This window comes from Pseudorca crassidens, chromosome 6 (assembly GCF_039906515.1).
Source record: "Pseudorca crassidens isolate mPseCra1 chromosome 6, mPseCra1.hap1, whole genome shotgun sequence".
In the NCBI taxonomy this organism is placed as follows: domain Eukaryota; kingdom Metazoa; phylum Chordata; class Mammalia; order Artiodactyla; family Delphinidae; genus Pseudorca; species Pseudorca crassidens.
The window spans coordinates 25,492,061-25,509,570 of NC_090301.1; the positions used below are offsets into that span (position 1 = coordinate 25,492,061).

At 37.1% G+C, this 17,510-nt stretch overlaps 1 protein-coding gene across 1 annotated transcript in view; it reads left to right on the forward strand.

Moving 5' to 3' along the window:
* The window catches only part of ERBB4 (erb-b2 receptor tyrosine kinase 4), a 1,112,967-nt gene that overhangs the window by 1,049,137 nt on the left and 46,320 nt on the right, over nt 1–17,510 (forward strand). Inside the window, exons 21-22 of the mRNA XM_067740710.1 lie at nt 5,230–5,385; nt 15,534–15,609. Of these exons, the coding sequence (XP_067596811.1) occupies nt 5,230–5,385; nt 15,534–15,609 (232 nt within the window). The remainder of the gene's footprint in view (nt 1–5,229; nt 5,386–15,533; nt 15,610–17,510) is intronic.

A 17,510-nucleotide genomic window follows, 5' to 3' on the forward strand; every position in this document is an offset into this window, starting at 1 on the left:
GTTAGCTTCCTGCAGCTGGGCAGAATGCATTTTAACGTTGGATTAAAGCATAATCATGAAGCATTTTTGCTAGACAGCTGTGAGTCAATATCATAAGATTGAAAAGAAGGTCATTGCTAGGAGTTCATTGATACCAATATTTTAAAATTGTCAGTCACTGATTTTTTTTCCATAGAGCAGTTTATATGAGTCAATTCTAACCAGAGATTAAAACTTTAAATTCAGTTGTAATAAAATTATCCTTGGGTTTTGTATTAAAGTGCATTCCTGAAGGTCAAGAGTAAAATTTGACTTTCCCTAGCGAGTTTGTGTTTATTAATGCATATTGTAAGAGGTATGAGCAAAACAGTAAATAAGCAGTCTTGAAAACTCATTAAGGCATTTAGAGCAAGTATGAAAATGGTAAAGTTCTGAGTGGTGTGGTGATAGTAAATTCTGAGTAGTTTGAGTAAAATCAGAATTGCAGCACTTGGATCAAGAAGTAGACAAAATGCCCCGAAAACACCTCCACCCAGAATGCCCCTCAGCGCTGAGTGATAAAAGACAGATTCTTTGGTACAGAAAATCTACTGTTTTATTCACCCATGGAAAACATCCTGCAGCATTGAAAATTTTTTGACCTATCTTGTTTATGACCTTTATCTTCACTAAATTCCTGAATATGTGATATGTTTATGGAAAGCACCAAATCTTTTATTAGATTCTTTAATTTTTCCTTCTCCTTATATGACAGCACCCTCACGTGCATTGTTATTAAAATAATATTTCGAACAGTAATTATTCTGAAATTTGAAGCCACACATTAATAATGATGGGCATGTTATGGGTATATGTATCACCATTTGCAAACATTTATTGAACACCCACTGTGATATATTAGTTGAGGTTCACAGATTTTCTACAATAGGCAATTCAAGTTAATGAGGGTAAGTGATTCTTATGCACTAGGACTGTTGATATATATCCATCGAACAACATTGCATGTTCTGTGCTTATTACATGCCACTTACTCCTTAAGTGCTTTACATACTATTTAATCATCAAAACAACCTTTGTGATAAGTGCTATTATGGCTGTTTTAAAGAGGAAGAAGATGAGTGACAGAGAGGTTTATTAACTTGCTAGAGTCACACAGCAAGAGCATGGCAGAGCTGGGCTTCTAGCCAAGCAATCAACTCCAGAATCTATTCTCAAACCCACTCCACCATCCTGCATACCTTGTGGTCAAAGCAAGAACTGAGTTTCCAATTTACACAATTTAAACTCCTGCTAAATTATAAAGGTTATATAAGTTAGCTGAGTTTTAAATATAAATACAAACATGTCAGTCACCTTCATTATGCCCTGAGTTCATAGAAACATTTGATAATATTTAATTTTTTTCTGCAAAAGTACTAGGATCTTTTGAAGCTATATGACTTCACTGTGTACATTCATTTCTATATACCCACACTACCTGGTGACACATCAAGAGATAAGATAGGCTTAAATATGCAGACTTTAAGTCCCACACCAAGGGACCAAATCCCAGTTCTACCACTCATTAAATAGATGACTTGGAGCAAGTAACTTGACCTCTCTTAGCCTTGGTTTTCTCATATTTAAAATGAAATGAAAGTAGTATGCGTCTATAGGATTAAGTTAACCTACCACTGTAGACATGTTTAGTTAGTGCCTGCCGCATTCTAAGAATCAGTCAATGTTAGCTGAGGTTGTTGTCAGTGTTCGTATTTCCATCATGTACTCCACCTGAGCTGGCATGGCAAGGACATGGGAATCGCTGCAGGGCAGAGTAAGAGGATCCTTTTCAACCAATGCAGTATCCCTCTATCATCTTCAAACTTCACGGGACTTCATCCAGTTTATTTTTGTTCTAATAATTGTCTTCCTCCTTAATCTCATCACACTCTGATTTAAGGAGTGATTTTATTTTGAAGGAATTTACCAGAGAATGTGATTCTAATGAGATCTTCTGGTAAGAAAATCCTATTTCAATGACTGTGATGTGGAGAAACCTATTGTGAGCAATACATAGAATTCAACAATCTAATTCAGGGTGTGAGAGTAGGACTAAGATGACAGTCATAATTAATGATTTGAAAGTGTGCATTTGTACGATGATGTTTCATAGCTACAAAGCAACCATACAAATGTATTTTGATGGTTTGGGAAGGAGGTGGATGCTTCTGTTTTTATTTCTTTTGATCATGGTCAGGTGGCTAGGAGAAACAATAGAGCTGATCATCTGGTTTCCTGAATTTATTTCTCATTATTTTGAAGAAAATACTTTTTTACGGACAAATAGTATTGAGGTTCAGGATAGTCTGTCACCTCCTGAGGCTTTGTGTGTAGACTGTCAAAGATCTTTTGGAGTTTTTGAGGCTTTGCTTATACTGTAGAATGTGACTTTAGAGTCTTAAGTTCCTTGGTGAATATTAGTTCCCTACTGGTAGAGTATGTATTTCTTAAATATATTTACATTAGGATAATATCTAGTTAAGGGAATCATTATCCAAATGATTACCTAAATTACATTATCTAAATTACAAAAGTCAAAAGCACAGACTTATTCTCAGTTTACTCTCTTCTTCATTGTTCAGTCATTTACCAAGGATGGTTATTTTATTTTATAAATGTACCTTGAAATTGTTCTCTCCCTAGTTCCTTCTGGCCTAGTTTAGTTGAAGATTCAGACATTCATGCATGTAGGAGCTGGATGATTACCATAAATAATAAAAGCAGAATTCCTGAAAAGTGATAGTAAGTGGTAGGACCCTGGCAAACTGGGGACCAGATGCCTTTAATGGAGTATAGCCAGCAACCAACTAAAGAGGATGTTTGAAACTTTCTCAGTGTGGGAACAAAAAAAAGGGAAAAATGGATACAACTCATGGATGGTCAATTTACAACCTTTATTCCACTCTCATCACTTTTCTTCTGTAATGTGGCAGACTCCTGACTTCAGCTGTATTTGTGTGCAATCCATCCTCTCTACTGGCACCTGGTGATGTTTTCAAGGCTCTAATGATAATTGTGTCACTCTCCATTTTAAAAAGAACTCCCGCATCACCACATTGAATGCTGCATAAAATGTGAAGTTCAAGTTCTCTATCATGACATATAAGGGGCCCCTCTTGGATCTAGCCTCTTCTTACCTTTTCAGGCTCACCACTCACCATATACATAATGCTTCAGAAATACAGAATTATATACCTTTGTCCAAGTACACTATGCTATTGATGACCCTGTGCTTGTCCTCTCTAACTGCAATTTTTCCCTCATCTTGTCCAACTGGTGGACATCCATCCTTCAAACCATACTTAGGCCTTAGTACCTCTCTGAAGCCTCCCCTCTCATGCATACTTGCTAAGCTATACTACAGATGGTCCTCCTTAAATGCCTTACATGCATCACTGATCCATTCAAGTTTATACTCCATATGTGCCCACTTTACTAATGAGTTTCTGTCCTCCTTTAATGCACAGACCTTCTCTCACTCTATTCTGTCTTTCTGATGTCTAGCACAGTGATTGGCATACAGTATGTGTTCTGTAAGTATGTGTGGATCTGAATATTAATTTGTTGCCAATACTCTTTACATATTCTGTTATGAAGATGGTAAGAAAGAGAATGATGACTGTTTTTTGTGGACACTTCCTACAGGGACAAAATTATTGAACATACTTTACCTCCAAGGCAATAAGTCTATTTTTTAATCTTTTAAAGCATGCAAGGGCTATTTGTTTTCACTTTATTCTAAAAACTTCCAATTTGGCGTAATCAAAGACAAAGCACTGTTTAGGAAAGAGGGAAAGAACCCCATAAATCCCGGTTGTGGGTTGATATCAGAAAACACTAATACATATGATGTCACCTAACTGCTGACTGATTGCACCATATCAGGCAGTATCTCCACTGGTTGTGTTTAATGGGCATTTATATAGTGCTTGGCTCATGATGCTGTTTGAAGCAATATTCTCTTTCCACTACACCTGTAGACAGTTCATAATTTTTTGACCTCTGTGATTTATGTCTCTGTTTACCACAGCTTTTGTTTTGATATCAGAAACCGTTAATCCTTCAAAGTCCTGCAGTTGTAATGTTAACTGCCAGCATCACTGATTTGCAATGGGCATGAGAGCGTACTTCAACCATTTTATAACACTTCTGACTTGTTTTTACCACTGAAATCCTCAAATATAGAATTTTCCCTAACTCTTCAACAAAACATATGTTCACTCAAACAAAGGATGTTCATTCTAATCTGGGCCTCTGGGTTCATTTCCTTGGTTTTACATCAACCTTGTAGTTAAGGCTAGTGGTTCATGACTCTTGGTTTCTCTATTGATGAAATACAATTAATAATTATTGTTTCTATGGATTATTTTTTATATATATTTTAATATATATGTTGTGTACACATATAACACATATATATACATGTGTATATGTACATATACATGTAGATGTGTGTGTGTATGTTGAGGGAAGAGCCAGTTTATCTCTTGTTGGTGATCAGCAATGTTTTGTTTTTAATTACAGTATATGTTTTATGAAGAAAACATATTAAAGGCTAACTTAAGGGTCATTATAAATAATGTAATTTTACTTGTGGATTTTCATAATGACTACTAATGTCATCAAAGCTATTTTTTAAATTATAGGCTTTTAATGCCCCTAGGGCAAACTTCATTTTTTTGCATAATTAATAAGAATAATATGATTCTTCAGACTTGATAGAACCTATAAAGGTGAATTTGCCTCCATTAAACCTTCATATGAAATACTTCTGAAAAGTATGGAGAGCGGCATTTGTTTGGAGCGGGTGTATGGGGGAAAATGACAGGAAACAGAAGTTATTGAGGAGAAAACAATTAAGAATATGTGGGTCAGTCCAAGTACCTGTTAGCTTATCTACTAAGACACGTGCATACCTCACTAACGAAAGTGTTTGCAAAAGAATATAAAGTATCTGGGAAAAAATGATCAAACATTTAGCTCATATGCAGGTAATTCATTCTGCTTTACAGAGCTTTAGTGGGAAGAAGGCCAAAAGCTATTTGTGGTTTGCTTTTTTAATTCCACATTTTCCATAATTTTGAAAATATTCTCAGATTCTGCCATTACTTAGAGAAATCAAGCACTTGCAACTGAACGCTAGGAAACACGTTTTTTGACAATACAAAAGCATAGGCATTAACTGACTCTGGGGAATTTGGTGTTTTTCAGGGAATGATGTACCTGGAAGAAAGACGGCTTGTTCATCGGGATTTGGCAGCCCGTAATGTCTTAGTGAAATCTCCAAACCATGTAAAAATCACGGATTTTGGACTAGCCAGGCTCTTGGAAGGTGATGAAAAAGAGTATAATGCTGATGGAGGAAAGGTGGGTGTCTTTTTGAGAGCAATATTACTTGAAAATATAGTATAATACCCTTTTATCTCCTTATATGTTATAGGAAGAAATCAATAAACCTGAGGTTTAAGAGATTATAAAATCCCAATTCCACCATTTGCCTTCTCTCCCACCCAGGGTTAAAATATATATATATATATACACATATATACACACACACATACATACATACATATATATACACATATATATGTACATATGGAAACATACACATACATATATATACAATATATAATATATAGGATGTATTACCTACTTCCATTTCTCAAAAGCAGCTAAAATAAGACAATGTGTGTCTGGACCCAAGTGATCTTTATGTCAATTCCAGTGTTAGAGAGTTGGTGGCTCCCTAGGAACTCTAGAGATTGCACTTTAATCCAGGGCCATAGAAATTGTTTCATTAATCCTAATAATTTAAGACTATTACAGAGAGATCAGAGAGATACAACTTCTTTCTCATAGACTAGAGAGAAGTTTCAATGTGACCAAGAACCATAACTATTGGAAAGTTGGTCATCCTATTTAACGTCCAATCCTCCTACACCAGAAGCAACAGATTCCTCTTATCTGGCTCTATTTTTTTTTTTTTTTAGTTTCCATTGTAGCATATGACTTACCAATTTCTTTGTTTATTTTAACATCTTTATTGGAGTATAATTGCTTTACAATGGTGTGTTAATTTCTGCTGTATAACAAAGTGAATTAGCTGTACATATACATATATCCCCATATCTCCTCCCTCTTGCGTCTCCCTTCCACCCTCCCTATCCCACCCCTCTAGGTGGACACAGAGCCCTGAGCTGATCTCCCTGTGCTATGTGGCTGCTTCTCACTAGCTATCTATTTTACATTTGGTACTGTATATATGTCCATGCCACTCTATCACTTCATCCCAGCATGCCCTTCCCCCCCTCCCCCGTGTCCTCAAATCCACTCTCTACTTCTGCATCTTTATTCCTGTTATGCCCCTGGGTTCTTCAGAACCAATTTTTTTTGTTTGTTTTTAGATTCCAAATATGTGTCAGCATATGGTATTTGTTTTTCTTTTTCTGACTTACTTCACTGTGTATGACAGTCACTAGGTCCATCCACCTCATGACAAATAACTCAATTTCGTTTCTTTTTATGGCTCAGTAATATTCCATTGTATATATGTGCCACATCTTCTTTATCCATTCATCTGTCTATGGACACTTAGGGTGCTTCCATGTCCTAGCTATTGTAAATAGAGCTGCAATGAACATTGGGGTACATGACTCTTTTTCAATTATGGTTTTCTCAGGCTATATGCCCAGTACTGGGATTCCTGGGTTGTATGGTAGTTCTATTTTTAGTTTTTTGAGGAACCTCACTAGTGTTCTCTATAGTGGCTGTATCAATTTATATTGCCACCAACAGTGGAAGAGGGTTCCCTTTACTCCACAGCCTCTCCAGCATTTCTTGTTTGCAGACTTTTTGATGATGGCCATTCTGACCAGTGTGAGGTGACACCTTATTGTAGTTTTGATTGGCATTTCTCTAATGATTAGTGATGTTGAGCATCCTTTCATGTGTTTGTTGGCAATCTGTATTTCTTCTTTGGAGAAATGTCTATTTAGGTCTTCTGCCCATGTTTTGATTGGATTTTTTGGTTTTTTTTGTTATTGAGCTGCATAAGCTGCTTGTATATTTTGGAGATTAATCCTTTGTCAGTTGCTTCATTTGCAAATATTTTCTCCCATTCTGAGGGTTGTCTTTTCATCTTGGTTATAGTTTCCTTTGCTGTGCAAGAGCTTTTAAGTTTCATTAGGCCCAATTTGTTTATTTTTGTTTTTATTTCTGCTTCTCTAGGAGGTGGGTCAAAAGGATCTTGCTGTGATTTCTGTCATAGAGTGTTCTGTCTATATTTTCCTCTAAGAGTTTTATAGTGTCTGACCTTACATTTAGGTCTTTAATCCATTTTGAGTTTATTTTTGTGTATGGTGGTAGGGAGTATTCTAATTTCATTCTTTTTCATGTAGCTGTCCAGTTTTCCCAGCACCACTTATTGAAGAGGCTGTCTTTTCTCCATTGTATATTTCTTCCTCCTTTATCAAAGATAAGGTGACCATATGTGTGTGGGTTTATCTCTGGGCTTTCTATCCTGTTCCACTGATCTCTATTTCTGTTTTTGCACAAATACCATACTGTCTTGATTAATGTAGCTTTGTAGTATAGTCTGAAGTAAGGGAGCTTGATTCCTCCAGTTCCGTTTTTCTTTCTCAAGTTTGTTTTGGCTATTTGGGATCTTTGTGTTTCCATACAAATTGTGAAATTTTTTGTTCTAGTTCTGTGAAAAATGCCAGTGGTAGTTTGATAGGGATTGCATTGAATCTGTAGATTGCTTTAGGTAGTATAGTCATTTTCATAGTGTTGATTCTTCCAATTCAAGAACATGGTATATCTCTCCGTCAGTTTGTATCATCTTTAATTTCTTTCATCAGTGTCTTATAGCTTTCTGTATACAGGTATTTTGTCTCCTTAGGTAGGTTTATTCCTAGGTATTTTATTCTTTTTGTTGCAATGGAAAATGAGAGTCTTTCCTTAATTTCTCTTCCAGATTTTTCATCATTAGTGTAGAGGAGTGAAAGAGACTTCTCTGCATTAATTTTGTAGCCTGCTACTTTACCAAATTCATTGATTAGCTCTAGTAGTCTTTTGGTAGCATCTTTAGGCTTCTCTATGTATAGTATCATGTATAGTATCATCTGAAAACTGACAGTTTTACTTCTTCTTTTCCATTTTGGATTCCTCTTATTTCTTTTTCTTCTCTGCTGTGCCTAAAACTTCTAAAGCTGTGTGAATGATAATGGTGAGAGTGGGCAACCTTGTCTTGCTCCTGATCTTAGTGGAAATGGTTTCAGTTTTTCACCATTGAGAATGGTGTTGGCTGTGAGTTGGTCATATATGGCCTTTATTATGTTGAGGTAATTTCCCTCTATCCCTGCTTTCTGTAGGGTTTTTATCATAAATGGGTGTTGAATTTGTTGAAAGCTTTTTCTGCATCTGTTCAGAGGATCGTATGGTTTTTCTCCTTCAATTTGTTAAATTGTGTATCACATTGATTGATTTGCCTGTATTGAAGAATCCTTGCATTCCTGGGATAAACCCCACTTGATGATGGTGTGTGATCCTTTAATGTGCTGCTGGATTCTGTTTGCCTGTATTTTGTTGAGGATTTTTGCATCTATGTTCATCAGTGATATTGGTCTGTAGTTTCCTTTTTTTGTGACAACTTTGTCTGATTTGGTAGCAGGGTGATAGTAGCCTTGTAGAATGAGTGTTGGATTGTTCCTCCCTTTGCTATATTTTGGAAGAGTTTGAGAAGGATAGGTGTTAGCTCTTCTCTAAATGTTTCATAGAATTCACCTGTGAGGTCATTTGGTCCTGGGCTTTTCTTGTTTGATGATTTTTTTTTTTTTTTTTTTGCGGTATGCGGGCCTCTCACTGTTGTGGCCTCTCTCGTTGCAGAGCACAGGCTCCGGACGCGCAGGCTCAGTGGCCATGGCTCACGGGCCCAGCTGCTCCGCAGCATGTGGGATCTTCCCGGACCGGGGCACGAACCTATGTCCCCTGCATCAGCAGGCGGACTCTCAACCACTGCGCCACCAGGGAAGCCCTGTTCGATGATTTTTAATCACAGTTTTAATTTCAGTGCTTCTGAATGGTCTGTTTATATTTTCTATTTCTTCCTGGTTCTGTCTCAGAAAGTTGTGCTTTTCTAAGAATTTGTCCATTTCTTCCAGGTCCTCCATTTTATTGGCGTATGGTTGCTTGTAGTAATCTCTCATGACCCTTTATATTTCTGCAGTGTCAGTTGTTACTTCTTATTTTTCATTTCTAACTCTGTTGATTTGTGTCTTCTCTCTTTTTTTCTTGATGAGTGTGGCTAATGGTTTATCAACTTTATCTTCTCAGAGAATCAGCTTTTAGTTTTATTGATCTTTGCTATCATTTCCTTTTTATTTATTTCTGATCTGATCTTTCTGATTTCTTTCCTTCGGCTAACATTGGATTTTGTTTTTTCTTCTTTCTCTAATTGCTTTCAGTGTAAGGTTAGGTTGTTTATTTGAGATGTTTCTTGTTTCTTAAGGTAGGATTGTATTGCTATAAACTTTCCGCTTAGAACTGCTTTTGCTGCATCCCATAGGTTTTGGGTCATCATGTTTTCATTGTCATTTGTTTCTAAGTATTTTTTGATTTCCTCTTTGATTTCTTCAGTGATCTCTTGATTATTTTGTAGTGTATTGGTTAGCCTCCATGTGTTTGTATTTTTTACATATTTTTTCCTGTAATTGATATCTGGTCTCGTAGCATTGTGGTCAGAAAAGATACTAGATAAAATTTCAATTTTCTTAAATTTACCAAGGCTTGACTTGTGACCCAAGATATGATCTGTCCTGAAGAATGTTCCATGAGCACTTGAGAAGAAAGTATATTCTGTTGTGTTTGGATGGAATGTCCTATAAATATCAATTAAGTCCATCTTATTTAATTTATCATTTAAAGCTTGTGTCTCCTTATTTATTTTCATTTTGGTTGATCAGTCCATTGGTGAAAATGGGGTGTTAAATTCCCCTTCTATGATTGTGTTACTGTTGATTTCCCCTTTTATGGCTGTTAGCATTTACCTTATGTATTGAGGTGCTCCTGTGTTGGGTGCATAAATATTTACAACTGTTATATCTTCTTCTTGGTTTGGTCCCATGATCATTATGTAATGTCCTTCTTTGTCTCTTGTAATAGTCTTTATTTTAAAGTCTATTCTGTTTTATATGAGAATTGCTACTCCAGCTTTCTTATGATTTCTGTTTGTATGGAATATCTTTTTCCATCCCCTCACTTTCAACTGTATGTGTCCCTAGGTCTGAAGTGGTTCTCTTGTAGACAGCATATATATGGGTCTTGTTTTTGTATCCATTCAGCCAGTCTATTTCTTTTGGTTGGAGCATTTAATCCATTCACATTTAAGATAGTTATCGATATGTATGTTCCTACTACCATTTTCTTAATTGTTTTGGGTTTGTTATTGTACGTCTTTTCCTTCTCTTGTGTTTCCTGCCTAGAGAAGTTCCTTTAGCATTTGTTGTAAAGCTGGTTTGATAGTGCTGTATTCTCTTAGCTTTTGCTTGTCTGTTAAGGTTTTAATTTTTCATCGAATCTGAATTAGATTTGTGCTGGGTAGAGTAATCTTTGTTGTAGTTTTTTCCCTTTCATCACTTTAAATATGTCCTGCCAGTCCCTTCTGGCTTGCAGAGTTTCTGCTGAAAGATCAGCTGTTAACCTTATGGGGATTCCCTTGTATGTTATTTGTTGCTTTTCCCTTGCTGCTTTTAATATTTTTTCTTTGTATTTAATTTTTGATAGTTTGATTAATATGTGTCTTGGCTTGTTTCTCCTTGGATTTATCCTGTCTGGGACTGTCTGTGCTTCCTGTACTTGACTATTTCCTTTCCTACATTAAGGAAGTTTTCAACTGTAATCTCTTCAAAATTTTCTCATTTCCATATTTTTTTTCTCTTCTTCTTCTGGGACCCCTATAATTCAAATGTTGGTGCATTTAGTATTGTCCCAGAGGTCTCTGAGACTGTCCTCAATTCTTTTCATTCTTTTCTCTTTATTCTGCTCTGTGGTAGTTATTTTCATTATTTTATCTTCCAAGTCACTTATCCCTTCTTCTGCCTCAATTATTCTGCTATTGATTCCTTCTAGAGAATTTTGAATTTCATTTATTGTGCTATTCATCATTGTTTGTTTGCTCTTTAGTTCTTCTAGGTCCTTGTTAAACGTTTCTTGTATTTTCTCCATTCTATTTCCAAGATTTTTGTTCATCTTTACAATCATTACTCTGAATTCTTTTTCTGGTAGACTGCCTATTTCCTCTTCATTTGTTTGGTCTGGCTGGTTTTAACCTTGCTCCTTCATCTGCTGCGTATTTCTCTGTCTTCTCATTTTGCTTAACTTACTGAATTTGGAGTCTCCTTTTCACAGGCTGCATCTTCGTAGTTCCCATTGTTTTTGCTGTCTGCCCCATGTTGGTAATGTTGGTTCAGTGGGTTGTGTGAGCTTCCTGGTGGAGATGACTGGTGCCTATGTTCTGGTGGATGAGGCTGGATCTTTTCTTTCTGTGGGGCAGGACCGTGTTTGGTTGTGTGTTTTGGGGTGTCTGTGAACTTAGTATGATTTTAGGGAGCCTCTCTGCTAATGGGTGGGGTTGTGTTCCTGTCTTGCTAGTTGTTTGGCATGGGTGTCCAGCACTGCAGCTTGCTGGTTGTTGAGTTGAGCTGGGTGTTAGCATTGAGATGGAGATCTCTGGGAGAGCTTTCGCCATTTGACATTACGTGGGGCCAGGAGATCTCTGGTGGACCAATGTCCTGAACTCGGCTCTCCCACCTAAGTGGCTCAGGTCTTGCACCTGGCTGGAGCACCAAGACCCTGTCAGCCACACTGCTCAGAAGAAAAGAGAGACAAAAAAGAAAGAAAAGAAAAAAGAAATGAAATAAACTTATTAAAATAAAAATTAAAAAGTAATAAAAAAAGGAAAGACAGAAGAGAGCAACCAAACCAATAAACAAATCTATTAATGATAACAAGCACTAAAAACTATGCAAAAAAAAATTATCAGACAGAATCCTGGATAAATGGTAAAAGCAAAGCTGTATAGAAAATATCACACATAGAAGCATACACATACACACTCACAAAAAGAGAAATAGGAAAAAATATATATATATACAATAGAAAAAAAAAAGGGAAAGAGCAACCAAATCAATAAACAAATCTACCAGTGATAATAAGTTCTAAATACTAAACCAAGATAAACATAAAACCAGAAACAAATTATATGCAAAAAGCTAATCCCAAGTCTACAGTTGCTCCCAAAATCCACTGCCTAAATTTTGGTGTGATCATTGTCTATTCAGGCATTCCACAGATGCAGGGTACATCAGGTTGATTGTGGAGATTTAATCTGCTGCTCCTGAGGCTGCTGGGAGAGATTTCCCTTTCTCTTCTTTGTTCACACAGCTCCCAGGGTTCAGCTTTGGATTTGGCCCCGCCTCTGCATGTGGGTCGCCTGAGGGCATCAGTTCCCCACCCAGGCAGGAGGGGGTTAAAGGAGCAGTTGATAAGGGGGCTCTGGCTCACTCAGGCTTGGGGGGCGGGACGGGTATGGAATGTGGGGTGAGCCTAAGGTGGCAGAGGCCTGCATGATGTTACCCCAGCCTGAGATATGCCATGCGTTCTCTGTTCTCCCAGGCAAGTTGTCTCTGGATCGCGGGACCCTGGCAGTGGCGTGCTGCACAGGCTCCTGGGAGGGGAGGTGTGGATAGTGACCTGTGCTTGCACACACAGGCTCCTTGGTGGCTGCACCAGCAGCCCGAGCATCTCATGCCCGTCTCTGGTGTCTGAACTGATAACCGCGGTTCATGCCCCTCTCTGGAGCTTGTTTAGGCGGTGCTCTGAATTCCCTCTACTCGTGCACCCCGAAACAATGGTCTCTTGCCTCTTAGGCAGTTCCAGACTTTTTTCCTGGCTAGCTGTGGTGCACTAGCCCCCTTCAGGCTGTGTTCATGCAGCCAACCCCAGTCCTCTCCCAGGGATCTGACCTCCGAAGCCCATGCCTCAGCTCCCAGCCCTCACCCGCCCCAGCGGGTGAGCAGATAAGCCTCTCGGGCTGTCACCAGCACTGATGTGCTGGTCAGCACTGATCCTGTGTGCAGGAATCTCTCTGCTTTGCCCTCTGCACTCCTGTTGCTGCGCTCTCCTCTGTGGCTCTGAAGCTTCCCCCCACCAACCCCTGTCTCTGCCAGTGAAGGGGCTGCCTAGTGTGTGGAAACTTTTCCTCCTTCATAGCTCCCTCCCCGAGGTGCAGGTCCCATCCCTATTCTTTTGTCTCTGTTTTTTCTTTTTTCTTTTGCCCTACCCAGGTACGTGAGGAGTTTCTTGCCTTTTGGGAAGTCTGAGATCTTCTTTCAGCGTTCAGTAGGTGTTCTGTAGGACTTGTTCCATATGTAGTTGTATTTCTGATGTATTTGTGGGGAGGAAGGTGATCTCCATGTCTTACTCCTCTGCCATCTTGAAGGTCCCCCACCAATTTATTTATTATCTGACTCCCTCCACTAGAATGTAAGCTGCTATATCCCAGGGATCTGTGCAGTGCCACTGCCTCTTCTAACTTTTCTGACTCTCCATCCTCAGGCCCTGCCTGACAACTGTGGTCCTGCCTCCCTCACCCACCATGTGGTCTCAATCCATGCCTTAGTTCCAGCTCTTGTCTTTCTTCATTAACTAGCTGTTAACTTGCTGTTTTTGGTAACCGTCGAGGATATCTCCTCTTCATGTAGAGGTCCTTCTAGCTTGGTCTGGAGAAATTTCAATCAGGAGAGGCCAAATGAAACAAGCAAATGCAGCCTTAACCTGTAGTGACCTATAAGCTTATGCTAACAAAAAGAAAATTAATTCATATATCGTATCAATATATTTATTATGTGCCTTATTCATCAAGGGCCATCCAAATACACATTATGAATATTTTTCAATGATAGTGTTCCAAATGTTTCACGTTGATTTTTATATTAAACTCTTATATAACTATATATATTCAAGTCTTATCACAAAACAAAAGAACACAAAATTTATTTTTTAAAAAACTTCGGTTTTGTAGTATTCTATAGCTTTTCCTTGATTTTATTAGCCTATTTTGCTTGTTTACTACAAATTGCAGCAGTTTGAGACCATGGCTTTGAAATTCACTACAGGATTGCGCAGAAGTAGAAGTCTATAAATCACATGACTTCACTTGTCTTGAGAACATACAGCTGTAAGATTTGTCTAAAGCAAGAATCATTAGAGCTTTAAATGTCTAGTAACAATTAAGTCTTTACTGAGCCACCTGTGATTTAAACTTACTTCTTTAACAGTGTCCGTAGTCCATAAAGTGTGCTAACTCCTTGCCCGTAGGGAAATTACTTTCAATGTGTCTTCTGTTCCCTTTCACTGAATACCGTGATTCTGTCACAGAGTTACCTTGGTGTCACCTTGGTGAGCAGCCAACCTCATGATTTCAAAGGCCTATGTAGTTTTAATGTTTCAGCTGCTAAGTAGAAATGTTTATCTTTATTCCATAGAATCTAATTATATTCCCAGCTATATAATGCTACCCTTCTTAGTTGAAAATCGTTCTGCTAAACCATCAGCAGCAGGGTGAGTTGGGTTGCTTTTCTTGCAGAGATGATGGATTTGTACTGATCTTCTCATATCCTTTTATATAATTCCTATTATGAAAATGGTACATATTTTCAATACTGGCTAACCAAGACAAGGAAGATCATTTGTGGCTGGGGAACAAAGCAAGGCTAACTTTGGAATTCATTATTTTAGGTGTTGTAGTGACCAAATTATCTGAGAGAAGGGAGGGGCCAAGTGTAGAAAGAGTCCTTTTTACCAGTGGCTGGAAATTTGTCTGAGGGTGAAAAAGCATTTACTGAAAATGTAGAGAATCTCATTTTGGGGGAAAAAACATAATATGACCACATTTTTAGAAGTACATGTATTAGATGTTTAGAATTGATATTGTAAGTCATAATGTTAAATAGTTACTTAATTACTGAATGTTAATTAAAACTATAGAAAGTGGGGCTTCCCTGGTGACGCAGTGGTTGAGAGTCTGCCTGCCCATGCAGGGGACGCGGGTTCGTGCCCCGGTCCGGGAGGATCCTACCTGCCGCGGAGTGGCTGGGCCTGTGAGCCATGGCCGCTGAGCCTGCGCGTCCGGAGCCTGTGCTCTGCAACGCGAGAGGCCGCAACAGTGAGAGGCCCGCATACCGCAAAAAAAAAAAAAAAAAAAAAAAAAAAACCACTATAGAAAGTGATACTTATTATTTTACTTTTCATTGTTTATGAAACTTTAAAAAATAAATATATCTTCATGTTAATTCATTTGAAGCTTAAATTTCATTTGTTCCCTGTATTGAAAATAACAATTTCTATTTCTATTTTCTAGGCATACAATCAAAAAATACAATTGAGACTCATATTGAGGAAATATAGAAATGACTTTTTATATGACTATAAACCTTTCATTTCTTACTTCTCTATAGATGCCAATTAAATGGATGGCTTTGGAGTGTATACACTATAGGAAATTCACCCATCAGAGTGACGTTTGGAGCTATGGTAAATAATTCTTCCTTGTGACATAAGGCTTTTAAAACAAAAATAAGCATATTATGTTTCTTGGGTCTCTAAAATGTAATACATTAATGTCTTGGTTGAGTTGTCTACCATAACCTTTTATTTTGGTAGCAACTTGTCTGATCACTTTGACAAAAAACAAAACAAAAAAAACCCCAGCAGTTTTAGATTAGGGACATTTTCATAGAATCTCATGGCCTTCATTTCAACAACTCTTTTAAAACATAACTCTAGGGCTAGGGTGGCGCAGTGGTTGAGAGTCCACCTGCCGATGCAGGGGACACTGGTTCAATCCCTGGTCCAGGAAGATCCCACATGCTGCGGAGCTGCTAGGCCCGTGAGCCATGGCCACTGAGCCTGCACGTCTGGAGCCTGTGCTCCGCAACGGGAGAGGCCACAACAGTGAGAGGCGCACATACCGCAAAACAAACAAGCAAACAAAAAAACATAACTCTAAATGCAATGAATGTTTAAAAAAATTTTTTTTCTTATGGGAATCTATGTTCTATAGTAAAAAAAAAATAGAAATTATTGTTAGAACAAAGAACAGTTATTGAAATCAGTAGGATGAGAGTAGTAAATGTGAGGGGAGAGGTAAGAGAGATGATTTCTAATTACAGCTTTAATTTTAATTTACAAACTACTTTTGGAGTAAACAGATATATTAGAGAATTATAATATGAACTGGAAATAGAGATTTGAAAATTTAGAAAATTTATTTAATTGCATTTAACTCAGTTTTTGAGATGAGCTTCTTAGCCTCTGTCTGGCTATTTACAACTTATGTCCATCTAAGTATTAGTAAGAATAAATCAACACCTTTTCTAAGTTTAAATATACCATATAAAACTAGCACTCTTACAAATAAAAAGCACTATGCTTCTTTAAATAATATGGTGGTGGTGAGACTTGAAAGCATGATACGATTTATTTTGCTCAAATTTAAGTTTAGTTTATTTACTTTTTTTTTTAGAAAGAAAATTAAATCATTAAGTCACTAAAGAACTTATACTTCTTATCTAGAACAGTATAAATTATCTTTAAAATAATAAGACATTTCTATAGGATAGTTTTTCCTTCCACACATGTAAACCATAGGAGGTGTTAAAATTTCCACAAAGGCCTCATGTATTCTGCTCAGTTTAGCAGTAGAGTGTTGTGTGTTTGAGATTTAGGCACGTATAGAGGAATACTTGACAAAGCATAGTTCAACTGTCAGGACTAAATAAAAAACAAATATATCATATATATTATTATTTTTATTATATATATCATATACATTATAAATATGAGATAGATGTTTATAGAATATGATATACATTAGCATGTACATAATCATTTATATATTATATGGTATAGATTAGCTTATATATTATATGATATAGATAGATTTACATATTTTATAAGATAGATTTAAATAATATCATATATATCTTTTTCTTTTCTTTCCCTTTTTTTTCCTACTTATATTTCCCTGAACTAAACATGACAATCTGAAAATTTTAAATGACCTCTAGAATAAGTAAGTATATATACACATTAAAGTAAACGTTGGCAGGGCAATCACATTTTTAATAGTAAAATTTATCTTTTAGAGAAAATCCTGTTTTAAGGCTATAATGTTCATGTTGAATTGCAACATCTCAGAAGCAGTTCAGTAAAAATAGATAGATAGATAGATGGATAGATAGATAGATAAATAGATGATAGATAGACAGAATGATAGAGTGAACTCAGTTTTGAAACATAGCCCAGTTAATCAACCCATATCCATAAGGCATTTTAAGATTTTTATGATATATCATAGTTGGTTGCAAAGGCATAAAAGGCAGAGAAAGATATATAATCTTGTTTACAGTGAATCTTTGTGGAACATTGCCACT